Below are 22,870 nucleotides of genomic sequence, written 5' to 3' on the forward strand. Positions count from 1 at the left end.
GTTTTATAGTTTTAGCATTACATTTAGGTCTTTGATTCATTTTGAGTATATCTATATATATCTATATATATGGAGATAGACATATATCTATATATTTGATTGCATATAGCTACATATATTGGAGATAGGTATATATATATCTATCTTCAACTTCATTTGTATGTAGATATCTGGTCGACCCTGCACCATTTGGTAAAAAGATTCTTCTTTCCCATCGAATGGACTTGGCACTCTTGTTGAAAATCAATTCACTGTATGGGGCGCCTGGGTGGCTCAGTTGTTAAGCGTCTGCCTTCGGCTCAGGTCATGATCCCAGGGTCCTAGGATCGAGCCCTGCATCAGGCTCCCTGCTCCGTGGGAAGCCTGCTTCTCCCACTCCCACTCCCCCTGCTTGTGTTCTCTCTCTCACTGTGTCTCTCTCTGCCAAATAAATAAATAAAATATTAAAAAAAGAAAATCAATTCACTGTGAATATGAGGGTTTATTTCTAGACTCTCAATTCTATTCTATTGCTGTGTATGTCTACTCTTATGACAGTACAAGTCTTGATTACTGCAATTTTGTAGTAAGTTCTGAAACCAGGAAGTCTGAGTCCTCCAACTTTGTTCTATCAATTTTTTTTAACCTGAAAATATCTTTATTTTGTCCTAATACTTGAAGATAGTTTTGCCACTATATAAATACTAATTAAATTTATCCATATGATTTTAACAATTACATTTTTTCATCTTCAAAAGCTTTTTGTTGTTGTTTTCAAAACTATCTGGTCACTTTTGATAGCTTCCAATTACTTGCTCATTTAAAAATAAAACGACTCCTGAGGCAACCCTCTCAAGTCCCCTCCCTCCTTCGGAGCTTTCTTTGTACTATCACTTTGCTATCGCTCAATAAAGCTTGCTTTGCTGCCCTCCACTCTGTCTGGTCTACCTCTTCATTCTTGGAAGCAGTGTGACCCAAGAACCACGGGCACCAACGGAGAAAAAATCCTGTAACATTTATGGGGGCTCATCCGGGATCTCCACCATCGTTAAGGACAATTAACAGTGAGTAGTGGGCAGCAAGTCTCAGTCTCTCCCCATTTTGTTTGTTGAAACAATGGGCACCCCTCAGCCATGTAAGAACGATTAGCGAGGCTAACATTCTCAAGTCTCGGGTGATAGGGTCTCTGGGCTCCTTTCTGACTGATCCCCCAACAAAAGTTGGGAATGTCAGTCTGGTGAGGACTCAGAACTCCTTTCAGGGCAGATCACTGGATGTGAGGGACCTAGAGAAAACTGAGCAGCAATTGAGGGGCCTGACCAAGGCTACCCTTTGGTGGACACCCGAAGCCTCTCGAGGGACCTGGTTCCTTACTTGCCCATCCGGGCATCCAGAGAGAAACCCCTCTACTAACTACTCTTCTCTCGGCTGATTCCTTCCCTAGGAGAACGAGTGGGAAAGCCCCGGACAGTCCCCCCAGACATTCTCTTGCGAGTGATTCAGGTGGTCTCCAAGGGATCTCACTCACAGTTCCCTGTTACAGTGAGGAACAGTCTCCTGTTTCTGACTCCTCCTATCCTGGGCATTACCAGAACACCCCTCAGACTGGCTACACTACCTGTGTGAAGAAATGTCTAAGCAGGGCAAAAGAACTAAGATTTAAAGGATCTCCCAACTTTTCAGTTCCATCAAGGCTTATCCCAGGTGGATTTCCCCTCCCTGGGTGCCCCATCTTGTCCTTCCATGTGGCTCTGCCAGGCAGAACAATTCTACTAAAAGATGATTAGGTGGCTATGGCAGATAGAACAACTCTACTAAAAGAAATCTAGTGTATCCATTGACTTTTAAGGGAGTGTTAAGGGTGGGGAAACGAGGGTCACTCTCTGGAGGTACAGCCAAGCCTGGATAAGCGCGACTGCTCCCAGCACCTCGCAGAGAGGACAACGGCTCTGGCTGTCAGTTGAGTGAGTAGCTAGGGCCACACAACAGGAAAAGATGACGAGGAACTGAGGTGGGGGATGCTTTTTCCTCTCTTCCCAAGTCTTCCTGATCAACTACAAAAATTGAGGTAAGGGATGCCTTTTCCTCTTTTCTTATAGACCTGACCAAGACCCTTACTCCTTTAGAGTCCCTTCCTGGCATTATAGGCTACAGGAAGAGTAGCAGACCTGTAAATTGCTCAGTATCACTTACTTGGATGTCTTCCTGTTTTTTTGTGTTTCTTTTTTTTTTTAAAGATTATTTATTTATTTATTTATTTGAGAGAGAGCACGCACACACACAAGAGAGCACGAACAGGAGGGAAGGGTAGAGGGAAAGGGAGAAGCAGACTCCCTGCTTAGCAGGAAGCCTGATGTGGGACTCAATCCCAGGACCCTGAGATCATGATCTGTGCTGAAGGCAGATGCTTGATTGAGCCACCCAGGCGCCCCACCTTCCTGGTTTTTAACTGGTCAAAAGCAACTCATTTTCCTTTGTTCTGGGGCATGGCCACAATACAAGGTGGAGGGTGAGACATGGCCCCCTGAGGGACTTTGCCTTCCTGGTTTTAATGGGGAAAAAGGAGGCGCATTTTCTTTCATTCTGATCTCAGCAGTGTGGCATTGATCGCTGCTCTCTTCCAACCCCCCACCCCCACCCCTGCATGGGTTGGGGTTGGGGGAAGGAACAAAGGAACACCATATCCACATCAAAAGTAGTAGGCAGGCCCCTGGGTGGCTCAGTCGTTAAGAGTCTGCCTTCGGCTCAGGTCATGGTCCTAGGGTCCTGGGGTCAAGTCCCACATCAGGCTCCCTGCTCCGCGGAGAGCCTGCTTCTCCCTCTCCCGCTCCCCCTGCTTGTGTTCCCTCTCTCACTGTGTCTCTCTGTCAAATAAATAAAAAAAAAAAAAAAAAAAAAAAAGTGGTAGGCGAATGGAGTCCACAGGAGACTCTCCATCCCTGGCTCCAACCTTCCTAGGGTAAGATCAGGTCCCCGTATCTGTCCCACGATATCCTGGAACCCCTGTTGGTGCTCAAGGGCTTCACCCTCTGCAAGAACAGGTAGTGCTCCAAGGGGGACCAAGGAGAGGTGCCGTTACAAGACCTGAGACGAAGGGACCTCAAAGTTTTCCAAACTCATGTAATGCCTCTCTTAAATCAGACCCTCTCCAAAGCAGAAAAATGTGGGGTCCTGGCCACTGTTGAAAGATAATGGGGATCAAGGGATGGATGAGCCCATAGGTGGCTTCAGTTTCCAACTGAAGCCCAGGCTGTACCACCTCAAGACCCCAGTTGGCACCCTAATGATCCCCTTGGAAACTGGTATCACCATCACTTCCAAGCCTGCATCATAGAGGGATTGAACAGTACATGGGGGCTTCTCCCTCATTTCCCAGGTTAATGGCTATAATTGGAGCCAAGTGGTTAGTCTACCTCGGGACGGAGACTTCAAGGACTATTCCCAAGCAGCTGACAACTCCCTTTGTTTTTCCCTGTCTCCTACCTGCCTGTTATGGACTGCATAGTTCCACTTCAGTGGAAAAAAACAAAGTGTCTGCTCATCTATCCAAGCTGATGAGGTTTAGAAACAGGAATGATTCTATCTAGGTTTGTTGAAGGTCAAATAAGCTTGCAATAAAATGGCGGTTAATCTTGTCTATCTCAAAGTTTTCTTAGGTAATTGTTAAGAAAGTTTTGCTTGGATGATAAATGGGATTACATCTAGGTCTTTTCCAAACAGGATAAAGTGCTAAGGCTTTGATTACGGGACAAAGGTTTGTGCTTTTATAAAGGATATTTGGGTCTGTTGGTAAAAAATGGTGGTAATCTTATCTGTCTCAAAGTTTTCATGAGTAATTGTTAAGATAGCTTTCAAAGTCTCTTGTAAAAGATATTTGGGTCGGTTGGTAAACATGATGCAAACTGTTAACCCAAACTCAGGAAGAAAACACCAACAGTTTTCTTAGAAAGATTGAGAGCCTCTCTCATTAAATACATAGCTATCTCCCCTGGCTCTCCTGAGGCCAAGATCATTCTTAAAGACCCAATCTGCCCCAGATATTTGGAAAAAACTGCAAAAGTTGGCTGTTGGCCCCAAGGGGACCCTAGAAGAGCTCTAACAAGCTGCCAGTGGGTCATTTACAATTGGGACCAAGAGGAGAGTGAGGAACAGAAGCTAAAGAGGAAGTCTGAGGCTTTAGTTGTGGTCTTGCATGCAGTTGCCCGCTCAGCCTCCCAAGGCTCCAGCCTCTGTGGCCACCCAGGACACTGGAAGTACGAATGCCCCCACTGGCAAAAACCAAGCCCAGGAACCCTTGTCCCGCATGTGGAGGAGGACACTGGAAATCTGAATGCCCTCGGGGACCTCAATCTGGGAGGGCTCAGGTGGCCAGAGCCCCTGATCGGGACTGATGGGGCCCGGGGTCTATGTGGTGGCTCCTCCAAAACAGCTCACCATAGGGAACGCAGGGGCTCAGGTAATTTTGGAAATAGAAGGAAACCCATCAATTTCCTTCCTGATACTGGAGCCACCTTTTCTGCTCTACTCCCTACCCCAGGCCTACTGTCCAACCACAGTGCTGTCAGTAAGGGTGTCACTGGGGGATCCAATAGCCAAAATTTTTTTCTCGCCTTCTGGGATATACCTGGGGAGATCTAATTTTCTCTCACTCTTTCTTAATGCCTGAGAGAGAGCCCCACACCTCTCTTAGGTAGACATACTCTCATATTGATAGCCCCTGGGCAGACTAGCAGTTGTCTCCCCTTCATAGAGACTGATATTAATTCCCAGGTCTGGGTAACTCAGGCTGAAGTGGATTGGGCCTTAACAGCAGTGCCCATTCCTCTACTCCTTAAGGACCCCACAGCTTTCCCTTGTCAGAAAGGTTGTTTGGGCTTAACAGGACACTGTCACTGTTGCAACGTGGATACCAGGATATGGAGAAGTAGCACAGTACCTCTATCGGTTTATCAAGGACACCCAGACAGCCGGTACCCATCTATTAATGTGGGATCCAGAGTCAGAAAAAGCTTTTAAAAATCTCAAGAGGACCTTCCTCAGGGCCTCAGCTTTAAAGAGAATGGCCTTGGGTGTCCTAACCCAGTCCCAGGGGCCAGCACAACAGCAAGTGGGATATTTACCCAGTGCTTGTTAGAGTCTGTCTGGGAAGGCCTGCATACAGTGATTTTAGCCACTCCAACAGCAATCAAAGTGCCTAAATTTGAAGCCTGTATCCACCATTCCAGAATCAAACCCTGGTCCCCAATGGTGCCTAACAACAAAGAACTAAAATCCCTCTGTGAACCCAGAGAGGACCTCAAACTAGTCTTGAAGTGACAAGACACACGTAAGTCTTCTTTAATGACTTTTTTTTTTTTAAGATTTTATTTATTTTTTGACAGAGACAGAGAGAGAGAGGGAACACAAGCAGGAGGAGTGGGAGAGGGAGAAGCAGGCTTCCCGCTGAGCAGGGAGCCCGATGCGGGGCTCGATCCCAGGACCCTGGGATCATGACCTGAGCCGAAGGCAGACGCTTAACGACTGAGCCACCCAGGCACCCCACACGTAGGTCTTCTTAAATGTTACTTTCCCTATATCCCATCAAAATCATATTCCTTATTGCATTCCTTTCACTCGCCCTCTCCTCACAGTATGTGGGGAGTTCACTAAAACCTCCTCTATCTCTCAAAGGACTCCTGGCTGTACTCGGTCTTGCATCGGTCTTGCATTGTGCTTTGGGCCTTGCCTCCTAAATGCCCTAACCCGCTTCATATCTTCCAGAGTAAAGATCATCAAACTCCAAATGGTGGTTCAAGATGGAGCCTCAATAGAGGTCAAACCAGACATCTACAGGGGACCCTTTGATAGATTGAGATGAGAGGAACCCTGACTGCTGCCCCATCCAACGCCCCTGACCAGCAGGAAGTAGTTCTGATCAGTCGTCGCCCTTCTTCCCTAATAGCAGTTAGGATTACCTTTTCAGAGGGGGGAATGATGGATAGTTGGAAGGCAGGCAGGCAGGCAGGGACCCCCCCCCCAAGGCCCTAAGGGGAAACCACACTTAAAAGGATTTTACACCACCCTGGAAGGAGCCCTCCATCCTTTCCCATGTGACAAAAACATGATTGGATGACAGGCACAGGGAGGGTTAATCAGATTAAAACAGCCCAACAACAAGCCCATAAAACCCCTAGACTTCGGGAGAGCTTTGTACCATCACTTTGCTATCGTTCGATAAACCTTACTTTGCTGCCTACCACTATAATAATAATAATAATAATAATAATAAATAATAATAATAATGAGTCCTGAGTTTATTATTCTTTAAAATACTCATATGGTATGTGGAATTTATGAAACAAAAGAGATGAACATTTGGGAAGAGGAAAAAAAGAGGGAAATAATGTCAGTTTCCTCAACTATAAGACTCTTAAGGATAGAAAATAAACTGAAGGTTGATGGAGGGAGGTGGGTGGGGGGTGGGCTAAATGGGTGATGGGTATTAAGGAAGGCATTTGTTATGATGAGCACTGGGTGTTACATGTAAGTGATGAATCACCAAATTCTACTCCTGAAATCAATATTACACTATATGTTAACTAGAATTTAAATAAAAATTTGAAAAATAAAATACTCAGATGATAAATTTTCATTCTATGCAGTTACATAAGAGTTTGCATGTATGTTCTTAGAGAATTTTCTTACTTTTTGTAAGCCCATCAATGCAACAAAAAATGTGTTTCAGGGCGCCTGGGTGGCTCCGTCGGTTAAGCATCCAACTTGATTTCAGCACAGGTCATGATCTCAGGGTCATGAGATCAAGCTCTGCATCAGCATGGGGCCTGCTTAAGATTCTCTCTCTTCCTCTCTCTCTGCCCCCCTCCCCCTGCATTCTTTCTCTCTCTCAAAAAAAAAATGTGTTTCATCCAAGAGGACCTAATAGTGAGTGCTGCAGAGTATAATGCAGTGGTTAAATGCATCACTCTAGAACCAGACTATCTGGGTTCATATATTGGTTCTTTTACGTATTAGCAGTACAATATTGGAAAGTTATTAACCTCAGTATGTTTCAGTTTCCTGAACTATAAACTTGAGAAAACTACGTTATGGAGCTGTTACGGGGATTAGTCAAACATATATAATAATATATATTAGTCACTGGGAGATAGTAACCATTATATATATGTTTCTGTTATTACTATGTACCACACAGTACGAATTTTCAGGAAGTGGAAAAGACTGAAAATTTGTTTAGATTTAACAAGGTGATGCTTCATTTTTATGGTATCATAGGAAATTCAATTGTTCTACAAAAGTAGTTTTCCAGAAAATTCTATTTTATTACCTCTATTTAAACTCCAAAATTTAACATTTTAATCTATTTTGAGTAGAAATCTTTATAAGAAAGTATATATTCTATCTTTTTAAAAACAGAAATAACACAATTCAATTTCTTGATGTATCAGGAATGCAGTTATGAGCACCAATTTTTATGGTAGTATAATAAAATGGCAACCAGGGATGATATGATATATAAGAAATTTGGCCAATACCAAATAAATTCAGACTATATACTCTTCTTGTTGAATTCCTGCTTCCATTTTTCTGTTTCCTCCTTTTTTGTCGGGCTCTTAGAAAACCCTTTAGCTGTGGTTAATTTGCCTGTTTCAAGAGCCTCTCTCCTTTCCAATGTACTCACTAGTGGGGTGGGGATACAAATGAATAAACAGACTCCGAGTGAGGTTCTGAAGGCCTAGGTGTGAACAAAGTCCATGAACTTTGATGTGCCAGATTTGCAACATCTATTTTGGTGACTCAAAAGCCTTTTCTCCTTATTTCCTCATTATTGACTAATTTACCAATTACTGATTTACTACTTTACACACAAAGCCTAGTGGGTGCTTGTTTGTAAATAAATATTGCTTGAAAGGAATAAATGGTCACAATCGTTCCTGAAGTAAATATCCCTTTGATTATCTAATGTTATGGCTAATGCAAGTTAATTGCAAACTGAAAAGGATTTATAAACCAAGGGTCCACATCCTCTCTCTTTCATCTCTGTCTTTCAGTTTTTCTTTCCGCCCCCGCCCAAGTTTTTCTCTAAATTGTCTTTCAGATTCTCATTTGAAATCAAGCAAGCTCCCTACAGTGCTAAGGTATAATGGAGTGGGTGAGGTCACCAACAAGCTGGCTAAGAAACACAACTAAAAAAAAAGGTTTTTTTACAGGCATAAAGGAAAGTCATAAATTACAGCGTTGCACAGTAAAAAGATCTTTATTATTTATTAAGCACCTTCTGTGTGCTATGGGTCAAAGAATAATTTCTTTCTTACATTTACCCTAGGGGGTCAGAACACTCCAATTTTTAGTTGAAAAAACAGGCTTATAAAGTTAACTTGCCAGAAGTAACCCAGCTGGATGGAATCCACATACGAGTCCTTCTACCTTTGACATCTTTGCCCTTCAGAAAATACTGAACAATAGCAGGAAGGGAAAAATGAAGGGGGGGAAATCGGAGGGGGAGACGAACCATGAGAGACTATGGACTCTGAGGAAAAAACTGAGGGTTCTAGAGGGGAGGGGGGTGGGGGGATGGGTTCGCCTGGTGATGGGTATTAAAGAGGGCACATGTTGAATGGAGCACTGGGTGTTACACGCAAACAATGAATCATGGAACATTACATCAAAAACTAATGATGTAATGTATGGTGATTAACATAACATAAAAAAAGTAAATGGTGATGAGCACTGGGTGTGTTATATAAAACAGATGTAATTACTGAACACTACCTCTGAAACGAATGATGTACTATAAGTTGGCTAATTAAATTTAAATTAAAAAAAAAATTTCCTAGCACTGTCTTCAAGATTTGGTACACCAGAAGTTCCAAATAGATTAGCTTTAAAAACACCACCCCCCAACATCACCACCCCCCCATAGATTCAAAGAGGGAAACTGTGGTAAGTTAGTGCCATCTGCTGACCATCTTCTTGAACATCAGGATGGAGGACTGTCCTCTAATTAAGGATAAAGGGGGCCTTGTGCTATCTGAGGTCACCACCAGCCCCCAAAGACAGGCCCAGGAGGATGGTAAGCACCAACCTGTAGACCCCTTGGTCTCCCTACTATACCAAGGCTAGGCAGCAACCTCCTGAGTGAGAAAATGGGGGCAATTGGAGGGAAGCCTAACAAAGAGATCTTAAGAAATAAGGCACAGGCTTCTCTCACCACAGGGCAAATGCACCTTATTCATTTCTGCAAATAAGCCTTAGCATCTCCTGAGTCTAGCAATAAAAATAGATTCCTGAGCCCTACTCCAAACTATTTCATCAAAACCTTTAGGGGAGGGGCCTACATAAATTTTAACAAACACCCAGGTAGGTCATTCTTAAGAAGAGGGATGGGGGATCACTGCCCTCATGGAATGACAGTTTTTTAGTCCCTGATGTGAGATATTTCTGGGTAGGGCGTGGAGACTCTGCAGACCCCTAAAATGTTATCAGATAAGGTAGGCAAGTAATGAAAACAGTTGTGGAGATTAGGGTGTGAGTCCTGATTCTGCTGTGACCCTGGACGAGTCACTTAGAAACCCTCTATATCTTAATTTTTTCAGCTGCCAAGACCAAAATGAAAATAATAACAGTACCTCACTGTGTTGCTATGAATCAGATGAGAAAGTGGATGGGAAGTCACTTTGTAAAATTCTATACAATGTTGTTATTATTATTTTGAGTCTCACACTACCTACAAACATAAGCTCCCGCCTTTTTTTTTTCTTTTTGGTCCTTATTTTTAAAAATATAAATGTTGAGTTCCTTTTACATGCCTGGAAGGATCAATGTCTGCTAATCTGAAGGATTGGTGTCCAGCCATGAAAAAGAAATGTCTTTATTCAGAAGATAGACTGATTCCCAACAGAATCAGGGCTTTCTAAGAGGATATACCTGAATCTCTGGTGAAGAAGGTGGGACTTTGATGTTTATCAAAGGGAGCCCAAGGTTTAAAAAGCAACAACTGAGAAACACAGATTTTAAAATCAAGAGACTTGGGCTCTGTTTTTCCTCTGTTTCAGACTCATTATGTGACCTTTGTAGAGTCCTGACTTTTTATTTATTTTTTTAAGATTTTATTTATTAATTTGACAGAGAGAGACACATTGAGAGAAGGAACACAGCAGGGGGAGTGGGAGAGGGAGAAGCAGGCTTCTGGCTGAGCAGGGAGCCCGATGCAGGGCTCGATCCCAGGACCCTGGGATCATGACCTGAGCCAAAGGCAGACGCTTAACGACTGAGCCACCCAGGTGCCCCGAGTTCCAACTTCTTAAAGGCCTGTTTCCTCATCTGAAAAATCCAGTGCTAAACTGGATGACTCACTGACTCTCTAACCTATGAAAATATTTTTCACTTAGTAACTCACAATGTTCACAATCCTGGAATCAAGTATAAAAGGGGAAAAAAAAAGTTTTACACAAAATGGAGACATAGAAATTATATGCTTTCAAGCTATGTAGTCATAAAAAGTAAGTAACTCCGGGTAAGCAGTCGGCTACTCTAATGAAACTATTTTAGCTGGAAAATTGCACTTGACTTTCTTTTTTTTTTTTTTTTTTTAAGATTTTTTATTTATTTGTCAGAGAGAGAGACAGAACACAAGCAGGGGGAGAGGTAGGCAGAGGGAGAAGCAGGCTCCCTGCTGAGCAAGGAGCCCGATGTGGGACTCGATTCCAGGGCCCTGGGATCATGACCTGAGCCGAAGGCAGCCGCTTAACCAACTGAGCCACCCAGGCGTCCCGACTTTCTTTTTTAAGTATTATTAACCTGTCAGAAATGAGTTGAAAGTAGGTGTGATATGGAAATTTTTTGTTCCAAAAAGCTGGTAAGATATGACCATAGGATGATATCACCCTTCTGATAGAAGATCCATTTTATCACAGGGAGAATCTAAAATGGCTCTGTGCTTCCAAATCCAGAACTTGAAGGAATGGCCTGAGAGCAACCTGACCAGAGGTTATCCATGCAGTGCCAAGTGAGAGGTCTTAGTGTACTTCCGAAGGCTCCTGGCTCTTTGCCCAGACAGCAACCTCTGTTCCATCTCTTAGCTACCAGGCCACACTTTGGAGCAAGAACACGTCCCAACCTGTGAATTTCAGGTCGGGGAGCCTACGCTTGTAAAATGGAACATGCTCCTTTGTCAAACAGCCAAGTGGTTCCTAAAGAATGATCCTTTACATATGAACTCATTCCCAAACAGATGTTATTTTATTTAAACTTGACAACCCTCTGCACTCCAATACCAAACAGGAAGTCTTGGTATATCCTCACCGTACAAGTTCCCCAATTTGAACACCGCTATAAGGCTTACACCAGGAAAAAAAAAAAAAAGACTTACACCAGGGACACCTGGGTGGCTCAGCGGGTTAAGCAACTGCCTTCAGCTCAGGTCATGATCTCAGAGTCCTGGGATGGAGTCCCACATCAGGCTCCTTGTTCAGCAGGGAGCCTGCTTCTCCCTCCGCCTGCAGCTCCCCCTGCTTGTGCTCTCTCTCTCTCTGACAAATAAATAAAATCTTTTAAAAAACAAACAAACAAACAAAAAACGGGAGCCTGGGTGGATCAGTTGGTTAAGCAACTGCCTTCAGCTCAGGTCATGATCCCGGGAGCTGGGATCGAGTGCCACATTGGGCTCCCTACTCCGCAGGGAGTCTGCTTCTCCCTCTGACCCTACCCCCTCTTGTGATCTCTCGCTCACTCTCTCTCTCAAATAAATAAAATAAAATCTTAAAAAAAAAAGAAAAAGACTTACACCATTAAAGAACCTAGCACAAAGTTACTGTCCTAATCCATGTTTGTTGGGTGCTGATCCTAATAATCCAGGTATATTCTGTCCCATGGAGCATAGTTGTGGGATGATGCACTGAAACTACCAAATTTATGTTGCCTGTGTGATGAAACCATCATCAGTCTGATGCCAAACCACATGACCCTTGTTCACATGCCTGAGAAAAAGTTAAACTGAGTTGTGTACGGCTCCCTTTGTTTTGTACTCTCTAGGGCAAAGTCTATACTCTGCAAATCAGGCATCTCCTGGGAATTCCTTCTGGGACACTCATCAGTTAGATTAACCATTGTATAAATTTGTAGAATTTGTGTCTATTAACACCTGTTTGTGAATTATAATTTGCTCTGGTTATATGTAGGATTTTTTAAAGACACCACCCCAGGTTTCTGCCAAGCAAAAGCATTGTTGGAAAATGAGTATTTAGTCAAGTACTTACTGATTTTCTACTGTGTATTCAGCCCAAGTATATAACGAAATACCTGTATTCAAAGAGCTCAAAGTCCAGCTCGCAATACAGGCTAAACACAAAACATCAATCTGTAAATAAAATTAAATGCTTAATCATCCTGGGAATAATATAAGGATATATTACACAACAATATAAGGATATTCCTGTCATCATACCAGTGGCATATATTTTTGTTTTGTTTACTGTCCATCTTATCTTTCCCCACTAGAACAGAAGCTCCATGAGAGAAACATTTTTTTTTTTAAAGATTTTATTTATTTATTTGACAGAGAGAGACAGCAAGAGAGGGAACACAAGCAGGGGGAGTGGGAGAGGGAGAAGCAGGCTCCCCGCTGAGCAGAGAGCCCGATGTGGGGCTCGATCCCAGGACCCTGGGATCACGACCTGAGCCAAAGGCAGACGCTTAACAACTGAGCCACCCAGGCACCCCAAGAGAAACTTTTTTTTTTTTTTAATTCAGTGCTATTTCCTCAGTGCCTGGCATGTAATTGGTCCTCAATATTTGTTGACTGAATGAGAAGTCAAATTCCTAGAATAGTCAGAGAAAAGGAAGCTTTCAGGTGAACCTTAACTGTGCTTTTATTCAGCTTGCAATCTCTGGGTTTAAAGGAGCAACTTCTTTATTTCTATAAGAAGAAGGAAATTGTATGTAGTTGAAATAGAAGGTGAGGTGGGATGAAAGGAATTTAAATTGGGTATTAGGGTCCATGTGATTTGGTTAGCTCACTACTAAAAGAGCTTTATACTAGAATCAATGGTTTTCGAACACTGTTTTAAAGCAAAATAATTCTATTTTCCAACAAAACCCCAATAAATGAAACAGATAAAAGCACAGCCGCTCTGACTGACTGAGAAGTGGCATGGAGGAGCAGACACGGGAGGTCCACCCTTTTAATCCCCTCACTCCCATCACAGAGCTATGGTTTCTGAGGGATTCTAGGAACCCAGTTTGATAATACTGGAGTGAGGGAACTTTAGAATCTCTCCTCTCTCAAAATTCTATTAATAGAGGCAGCTAAGGAATACCTAGGCTCCCATCTGTTCTCTGCACTTTAAGCTGAAGAAGTAGCAGGAGTCAGTTCCATCAGAGAGAAAAACACAGAACACCTGTGGCCTGGGTCAAGGCCAATGCCCTTTCTCATGCCACATTTCTCTGACCCAAGACTGATGAGGACTAAATAACTTGTGTGATTGGGCTAGACTCTGGCTTGCCCCTCTTCTCTTTGCCCCCCACCTCCTGCCCTTCACCTAAGCTCAGAACTAAAGGCATCCAAGCTCACCTGGCAATTTCCCTGGGCTTTGGAGTTGATCAAAATCTTACAAAGTAAATAGGCTGGTGCCAACCAAGATGGGAAAAGAGTCTGATTCATTTGTCACCATCCTCCACTTGTGCAGCTGGTCGACCTGCTTTAACTGTCTGGAGAGGAATCAGCCAGGCAGACAGACGTCCAAAAGGGTAAGAGAACTATTTACCAGGGTGTGGTCAGGTGAAACCCTTAAGGGAAACGACAAAGAATCATAAAGCACCCAAGGACTAGCTACAGCTGGAAGAGTTATCACTACTTAGCTTGGAAGAACAAGAGAGCTGTCACCCAACAGCTGTAGCTCCGGGTACTAGGTAAAAATACCAAATACTAAAGAGAAGGAGAAGATAAGGTACATAAGATGTGGAATCCCCAGAGGAAGGAACTTATTCAATCTGAAGCATCTAGCAGCAGCCAAAGGATATTGAAGAGTCCTGGGGCTGACTAAGCCACCAGTCTCACTTTGACCTTCCCCGGTACCAACCGAGAAAGGCCAGGAGTCACTGCGACCGGTTGGGACTACAGCTCCCGACATGCATCTCTCAGCGTCTGTAGCACACTTTCCGATGCTAGGATAAAGGGACTAACCCGGAAGAATTGCATGTCGGGAATTGTAGTTGTCCCAATTGGGGGTGGCCGCCTGCCGTAGCGTGCTCATTGGCGCCCAGGTTACCGCCCCCCTTCCCCTCGCCGCTCATCGGTGTATCACGTATGTACACGCAGCGCGTGCTCACGCCCCCTCCCTAGGCCTAGGACGCAGGCGCGCGCACGCTCCCCGGGCCCGGTAGGCGGAGGGGAGGTTGGGGGGGGGAAGAGGAGGAGGAGGAGGAGGAGGTGTGGGAGGGACGGAGGGGGGTTAAGTGTCTACTGAGTAGACGGCAGTCGGGTACGAAGAGCGCGAAGGCCTGGCTGCCAGGCGGGTGAACTCTGCACTGAGCCTAGGGTCGGCGGGAGGGTCCGGGGCCAAGTTAGCGCGCCCTGCGATTAGGAGTCGCACCGCTGAGACCCGGAGGGCAGCAGGGGGCAAAGCCCCGGCGTAGGCCCAGCGGAGATGTCCGGCTGCGGCGCTTGTAGTTGCGGCGCGGCGGCCGCGCGGCTCATCACCTCTTCGCTGGCCTCCGCGCAGAGAGGTAACGAAGTAGTCCCTCACCTGAGCCAGGAGCCCGGGAGTGTATCGCCGGCGGTGGGGATCCCGGGGAGGGCAAGAGGCCTGCCCCACCCTGAGGGAGTGAGGGGACGCGCCGCGTTTTGCCTGGCACCCCTCTTTCCTCGTGGGATGGGGCTCTGCCAGCCTCTGGGGCAGCTGGTTCTCAAATTTGAAGTAAATCCCTTGTGCTCCCCCGCCCGCGAGCATTCAGGCCTCTTGACTTTGGGGCCGGAATGTGGCCACTTAGCAGAAACCCTGAAAGAGGCATAAAATGCTCCTTTCGTTAAAAAAGTGTCCCCTACTCGGAGGTCCGCCGGGTACTGCCACCCGCCCCGCCGGTGGCTTCTCCGGAGCCCGGCCGGGTTCCCTTTCGGCCTGTCGGGGGCTCCGGGAAGGGCTCGGGTGAGGGGCTGCCACTGTTGGGGGCCCCCCGGGGCCGCGGGGCGCCGAGCCGGCCGTCCCGGACGCAGGCCGCGCGAGACCCACCGTGTCACTGTCATTGTGCGGCAGCTTACGCCGGGACAGAAGCAGGGCTCAGTCGTCCCGGCGCCGGGAAAACCTCGCGGCCCGCAGGGAAGCGGCCGGGGTGATTGGGGAAATTCCCGCAGAAATTGTTTTTGAAGTACTTAAATGTCTCAGCAGTCGGCCCGTTTTCCCAACTTGACGGTCCGAGATGGTTTCTTAAGGGTGGCGCTTGTTTACCTTTACTTTCTGTTTATCAGGAGCCCTGAAAGGGTGTCATCCCAGCCAAGAGATTCCGGAAAAGAAACCATTTTCCTCTTCCCCAAATCTATGAATATCAGACTACAAGTTAGATCCTGTTACAATCACTTTTAGACAAATTCGTTTTGTTTTGGCTTGTCAACTTACCATCCTTGGTTAAATAAAAAAGTCCCCTTTTCCTGTATTTTAGGTTAATTATAAATGCCCTTACCATTTACTAAAGGTGTTTTGCGAGTTTAGTTCACAAAGAGAGATTAAATGAAGTAATGTGGGCAGAAGCACCTGTAAAGTGATACAGGAAAGTAAAGGAGTGAATTTAGTTTCAAGACATTGTTAAACCTGAACAAGCAGATGTCCTTATTCCAGGAATTTGAGTTGAAAACGCTTGAACGGGACATTTAAATTCATTTAATGGACATCTTTTTTTGCGGATCTACTATGTACTGGGCCCTGTTTTGGTGCTGGAGAGAGTGGTGAACATGTCCTCAATCTGCAGGTTTAAAATCTACTGAAGCAGAAAAAGAACAGTATCATTTGTAGAAGTTGGTAAAGTGTGTGTGTGTGTTCTCTTTGGGCAGGGAAGGATTCTTTGACAAAGTTCTTCATGTGTTCCAGTCAGTTGTGCCATAAAATTGAATCATAGGAGGTGTGTGGTAATTCTTTTTTATTTTCAGAACGACCACTGATTTAAAAATGGAATGTTATCGTTAGATGAAGCAACACAATTTAATGGCTTTAGATAATGATCATCTATTATTATAAGTTTGTCAGAAGTTTTCAGAAATACTGAACCATTGTTTCTGCTGTAAATTAAGCTTAAAATATGGGACGTTACCTCCTATCATTGTAGAATTTAATATTTTTATATGACAGTGAAACAGCAAATGGTTTTCACATTGATTTAAGACTTTCACAAGGCTTCATTAACATAAAATGTTTATTGTCCATAGTAGAGACTCAAAGTATAAACCAGTCTTGCAATATAGAGATATTTTCTTTAAGGACTTAAAACACTCCAGGAAGGTTATTTTTATTTAGGATTCTTGAAAAGAGGAAGAGAGGCAAAAGAGAAAGAAAAATCAGAATTGAACTTTAGCTCATTTTTTATTCTTATAAACATAGAGTTAAGAATTTTAGCAATATAATATAGGTAAACAAAAAATTTAATCAAAATAGTCTTACACCATGAAATTATACAATGACGTAAAAGTAGAGATTTCAGAGCTCTCTTGAAGTGTAGTGCTGTTCTCTATTTCCATTTGTTATGTTAGACTTTTAAAATTTTTAAATGGTATTTTGAAAAATTATTTGGTAAATTGTCATGCTAGATACTGGATCTGTTTTCCTGGTGGGCTATGTGTATCTCCAATTTAATGTGTTTTTCCTACTGTTCTCTTTGAATATGAAACCTGTAGTAAAGTAGAAACTAAATATTTTTTCTACCCAAATTGCTGATACTTTTCAATCTCTATATACTTTTTGTACATATGTATAGATATTTATATATTTTTAATGCGCTAAATATGTACATTTTAGGAATGCTTGATTCCATTTACAAAATTCTGAATGACAGTACTTGGTCTGAATTTGGTTGTGAGAATTGTGGAGTCACATGTAACTCCCTTGATCTTTGGCTACTTTCTGTCCATGTCCAGTGAAAGGGTGTCACTTCATGAGGGTGTTAAGTAAGATGCTCAAACATGTTGGCGTCCATAATTTTCATGCTAGTTGCGTAATGTGCCTACCTTAACAGTTTTTAGCTAGATTTTAAGTCTCTCTCTTTTGTTAGTTAAATACAATACAAATTAAATAAGGCAAAGTGAATAAATGATAGAGCATCTTTATTTCTGAAATTGCAAACTTTTTTTTTTTTAAGATTTTATTTACTTGAGAGAGAGAGGGAGGGAGAGCCTGCACAAGCAAGGGGGAAGGGCAGAGGGAAAGGGAGCAGCAGACTCCCCGCTGAGCAGGGAGCACTACCTAGCAGGGCTCCATCCCCTGGACCCTGAGATCAAGACCAGAGCCAAAGGCAGCCACTTAACCGAATGAGCCACCTAGGCACCCCTGCAAACTATTTCTTAATAAACATTTCTATTTTCTTGGCATATTCCTTTTCAGACCAGCAGACTAGCCTTAGTGAAAACCCATCAAACATTTTTAAACTTGAGGAAAGCTATTATAGGAGTGATGATGTTATTTTTCTTTATTCAGAAGTATTCAGGGGCGCCTCGGTGACTCAGTTGGTTGAGCATCTGACTCTTGGTTTTGGCTCAGTTCATTTTCTTGGCATAGTGAAATCAAGACCCAAGTTGGGCTCCCCACTCAGTGGGGAGTCTGCTTGAGATTCTCTCTCCCTCTGCCCAGTGCGTGTGCATTCTCTTTCTCAAATCTTTAAAAATGTATATATATTTTTAAAAATTATTCAGAATTCAGGAAATAATAACTTGGGCATGAAATGAAATTTTGAAACTAGTAAAAGCAATAAGCATCTACTAAGTTGCTGGCATTATTTTTGTTGAATTTTTTTTTCAGTTTTTATTAGTGGTTAGAGGCCAAGTGGTTAAGCAAGCATTTATTTTATTTATTTTAAAGATTTTATTTATTTATTTGACAGAGACACAGCGAGAGAGGGAACACAAGCAGAGGGGGAGGGAGAGGCAGAGGGAGAAACAGGCTTCCCGCTGACCAGGAAGCCTGATGTGGGGCTCAATCCCAGGACCCTGGGATCATGACCTGAGCTGAAGGCAGATGCTTAATGACTGAGCCACCCAGGTGCCCCTTAAGCAAGTATTTAACTTGATTTGCCATTTCATTAGTTATTATACAGTTAAATATTGTCAGTACAAAAAGATAATAATTTAAAATTTTTCATTCTCTTTCTAAAATTTATAAAGATCAGTTTATCTTTTAAGCTGAATCATTTGTTTTTTAGAGAATGCTTAGTTTAAGGTTGAATATAGGAAGTCAAATATTTAACAGTTGAATAAATTACTCTCCTAGTTCTTTTTTCCTCTCCTAGTTCTTAATAGACCTATAGTCAGTGTACCTTATTCTAGTATTTCTTTTTAAAAACAGCTGCTCTAAAACTCAGAACGCTTTATTTGTATGACAAAAGTTTTGTAAATGGTTTAGCTTTTAACCATCTTCTCTTGTTGCTGCCAACTATTCTTTCGAAATATACTTTACAGAAATACTTCCCTTTTTGACTTTTCTATGGGTTCTTTACCTGAGTTTCATAGGCCTCCAGTGTGTCCAAAGGGATAGAATTCAGAAGTTCTGTTAATTTTTTTTTAAGATTTTATTTATTTGACAGAGACACAGCGAGAGAGGGAACACAAGCAGGGGGAGTGGGAGAGGGAGAAGCAGGCTTCCCGCAGAGCAGGGAGCCTGATGTGGGGCTCGATCCCAGGACCCTGGGATCATGACCTGAGCCAAAGGCAGACACTTAACCGACTGAGCCACCCAGGCACCCCAACCAATAGCCTCTTTGGAAACATGTTTATAGTTACATTTTAAGGTTTTTATTTATTTCAGAGAGAGAGAGAGAGAGCACAAGCTGGGGAGACAGAGGGAGAGGGAGAAGCAGACTTCCGGCTGAGCAGGGAGCCCGATGTGGGGCTCAATCCCAGGACCCTGGGATCATGACCTGAGCTGAAGGCAGATGCTTAACAACTGAGCCACCCAGGTGCCCTGAGAAGTTCTGTTAATTTTATTTTCACTAATTACTAACTGAAATGTAGCATTTCCTTCAATTTTGAATGGAGGCAACAACCCACAGTAGTATTAGCAGTATCTATGAATTTGTCACCAATCAAAATCACAAATATTTTCTTATCACATTACAGTTGTTCATATCTCAAGGCACTGTTTATACTTTTCACTACTTTGAGATCATGGTAGTTGTTTAAAAAGCTGTTAAGGGGGTATCTGGGTGGCTTAGTCTTTTAAGCATGAGCCTTCGGCTCAGGTCAGCCTCTTTATCCATTCATCTATCGTTGGACACGGGCTGCTTCCATAGTATGGTTATTGTAAATAATGCTCCAATAAACATAGGGGTGCATATATCCCTTTGAATTAGTATCTTTGTATTTTTTGGGTAAATACCCAGTAGTAGTGGGTACTGGATCATAGAGTAGTTCTATTTTTAATTTTTTGAGGAAACTGCATATTGTTTTCCACAGTGCCTGTACCAGTTTGTATTCTCACCAACAGTGTAAGAGGTTTCCTTTTAACACTTGTTTCTTGATTTTGCCATTTTGACAGGTGTGAGGTGATCTCTTATAGTTTTGATTTGATTTCCCTGATGATGACTTATATTTAGCATTTTTTCATGTGTCTGTTGGCCATCTGGATGTCTTTGGAGAAATTTCTGTTCATGTCTTCTGCCCCTTTTTAAAGTGGATTATTTATTTTTTGGGTCTTGATTTGTATCTGTTCATTTTTATTTCCCTTGCCTCAGGAGACATATCTAGAGAATGTTGCTATGGCTGATGTCAGAGAAATTATTGCTTGTGCTCTCTTCAAGGATTTTTATGGTTTCGGGTCTCACATTTAGGTCTTTAATCCATTTTGAATTTATTTTTGTATATGGTGAAAGAAAGTGGCCCAGTTTCATTCTCTCACGTGTTGCTGTCCAGTTTTCCCAATACCATTTGTTGAGAATGTCTTTTTCCCATTGTGTATTCATTCCTGCTTTATTGAAGATTAATTGACCATTTAATTGTGGGTTTATTTCTGGGTTTTCCATTATATTGATCTGTGTGTCTATTTTTATGTCAGTAGCATACTGTTTTAATGACTGCAGCTTTGTAGTATAACTTAAAGTGTGGAATTGTGATACCTCCAGTTTTCTTTTTTTTTTTAAGATTGCTTTGGGTATTCGCAGTCTTTTGTGGTTCCATATAAATTTTAGGATTGTTCTAGTTCTTTGAAAAATGCTATTGGTGTATTGATAGGGATTGCTTTGGGTAGTGTGGACATTTTAACAGTACTCTTCCAACCCATGAGCATGGAATGTTTTTCCATTTCTTTGCATCATCTTGAATTTCTTTCATCAGTGTTTTATAGTTTTCAGAGTATAGCTCTTTCACCTCTTTGGTTAAGTTATTCCTAGATATTTCATTGTTTTTGGTGCAATTATAAATGGGATTTTTTTTTTAATTTCACTTTCTGCTGCTTCATTTTTTTTTTAAGGATTTTATTTATTTATTTGAAAGGTGGGGTGGGGGAGAGTACAAGCAGGGGGAGCAGGAGAGGAAGAAGCAGGCTCCCCGCTGAGCAGGGAGCCAAAGTAGGGCTCCTTCCCAGGACCCCGGGATCACCACCCGAACTGAAGGCAGACGCTTAACCAACTGAGCCACCCAGGCACCCCTGCTGCTTCATTTTTTAGCATATAGGGATGCAACAGATTTCTGTACATTGGTTTTGTATCCTGTGACTTTCCTGAATTCACTTATCAGTTCTAGTTTTTTGGGGCAGTCTTTAGGGTTTTCTTCTGTATTTAGTATCATGTCATCTGCAAATAGTGAGAGTTTTACTTTTTCTTTACTAATTTGAATGCCTTTTATTTCTTTATGTTGTCAAATTTGCTGTGGCTAAGACTTCCAGTACTATGTTGAATAAAAGTGATAAGAGTGGACATTCTTATCTTCTTTCTGACCTTAGGGGAAAAGCTCTTAGTTTTTCACCATTGAGTATGATGTTGGCAAAAAGCATATTTAAAAAATATTTTGATAACTTACTTCAAATTGGTTTCCTTTGTTATGTATTTTGTTCTTTACATTTAAAAACATTATTTTGAGAAGGGTTCCGTCCAGAGGCTTCACCAGACTCCCAAAGGAGTTCATGGCACAAAAAAGGTTTCAAACTCCTGATTAGATGACTACAGTGATTTCTGTGAAGATTTTATAAGATTGGCAAGAGTGACTAATCATTTAAACTGTTCAGTATAGTGGTTTAAAAAGTGTGGTTCCCATGGGGCGCCTGGGTGGCTCAGTCGTTAAGCGTCTGCCTTCGGCTCAGGTCATGGTCCCAGGGTCCTGGGATCGAGCCCCGCATCGGGCTCCCTGCTTGGTGGGAAGCCTGCTTCTCCCTCTCCCACTCCCCCTGCTTGTGTTCCCTCTCTCGCTGTATCTCTCTCTGTCAAATAAATAAAATCTTTAAAAAAAAAAAAAAGTGTGGTTCCCTGGGGAGCCTGGGTGGCTCAGTTGGTTGGGTGTCTGCCTTTGGTCATGATGCTGCGGTCTGGGATCAAGCCCCAAGTCAGGCTCCTTGCTTGGTGGGGAGCATGCTTCTCCCTCTGCCTGCCATTGCCCCTGCTTGCGTGTGTGCGCTCTCTCTCTCTGTCAGATAAATAAAATCTTTAAAAAAAAAAAATTGTGGTTCCCAAGGGTGCCTGGTGACTCGGTTGAGCGTCCGACTCTTGTGTTTTGGCTCAGGTCATGATCTCAGGGTTGTAGATTGAACCCCTGGTGGGGTTTCACGCTCAGTAGGGAGTCTGCTTGAGATTCTGTCCCTGCCTCTCCCTCAACCCCTCCCCTGCTTGTGCGCAGGCTTTGTCTCTCTCTAAAATAAAGAAATCTTAAAAAAAAAAAAAAAAAAAAAAAAAGTGTGGTGCCCAGACCAACATCATTAGTATAACCTGGCAATTTGTTAGAAATACATTCTTGGGTCCCACTTCAGACCTTCTGAGTCAGAACCAGGGAATATTCTTTGCAGTCTTCTTTATTTTAACAAGCTCTCCAGGTAATTCTGGTGCATGTTCAGGTTTGAGAACCACTGGTTAGTATTTATGGCATCTTATTGTACAACCCCATAGATTATAGAATGTTAAAACTGCATCAGGGCTAGCAAAGAAATTCTTTTTTTTTTTAAGATTTTATCTATTAGAGAGAGAGCACAAGCAGGGGGAGGGGCAAAAGGAGAGGGAGAAGCAGACTCCCCGCCAAGCAGGGAGCCCGACACGGGGCTCCATCGCAGGACGCCAAGATCATGACCTGAGCAGAAGGCAGACACAACTGACTGAGCCACCCAGGCATCCCTAGCAAAGAAATTCTTAAATTTAGAAGTTGAAATGACATGAACATGTTTTTCAGGTAGTATTTTCTCTGGTAACTTTATGGTTGCATTGGTTTCATATGTTACTTGGTAAGTCATTTAAGGTGAAGGACTAATTTTTTTTTTTCTATTCAGAATAAGTAGATTTTAAAAGGATCATGTTCATAATTTTTATTTCTCTTAATTTCCTGAAGATAATTTCAGCTTTTTTTTTTTTAAGATTTTATTTATTTATTTGACACAGAGAGAGAGCAAGAGAGGGAGCACAAGCAGGGAGAGTGGGAGAGGGAGAAACAGGCTTCCTGCCAAGCAAGGAGCCCGACGCGGGGCTCGATCCCAAGACCCTGGGACCATGACCTGAGCCGAAGGCAGAC

At 43.0% G+C, this 22,870-nt stretch overlaps 1 protein-coding gene across 2 annotated transcripts in view; it reads left to right on the forward strand.

The window, feature by feature from the left end:
- Window positions 1-14,415: 14,415 nt before the first annotated feature.
- CLPX (caseinolytic mitochondrial matrix peptidase chaperone subunit X) overlaps window positions 14,416-22,870 on the forward strand; it is a 44,523-nt gene continuing 36,068 nt past the window's right edge. The window contains exons 1-2 of one of the 2 annotated variants that reach the window (XM_064570299.1): window positions 14,424-14,700; window positions 16,019-16,086. Coding sequence is in view for 1 of the 2 variants with exons in the window: in XM_045899856.2 (XP_045755812.1) it covers window positions 14,622-14,700 (79 nt within the window). In the remaining variant the exon portion in view is untranslated. Of the gene's footprint in view, window positions 14,701-16,018; window positions 16,087-22,870 lie in introns of both variants that reach the window. The other variant, XM_045899856.2, reaches the window with a different exon arrangement.

Source organism: Mirounga angustirostris, unplaced genomic scaffold, assembly GCF_029215605.1.
Source record: "Mirounga angustirostris isolate CCGP_5_RB_7025 unplaced genomic scaffold, mMirAng1.0.hap1 SCAF_9, whole genome shotgun sequence".
NCBI classification, from domain to species: Eukaryota; Metazoa; Chordata; class Mammalia; order Carnivora; family Phocidae; genus Mirounga; species Mirounga angustirostris.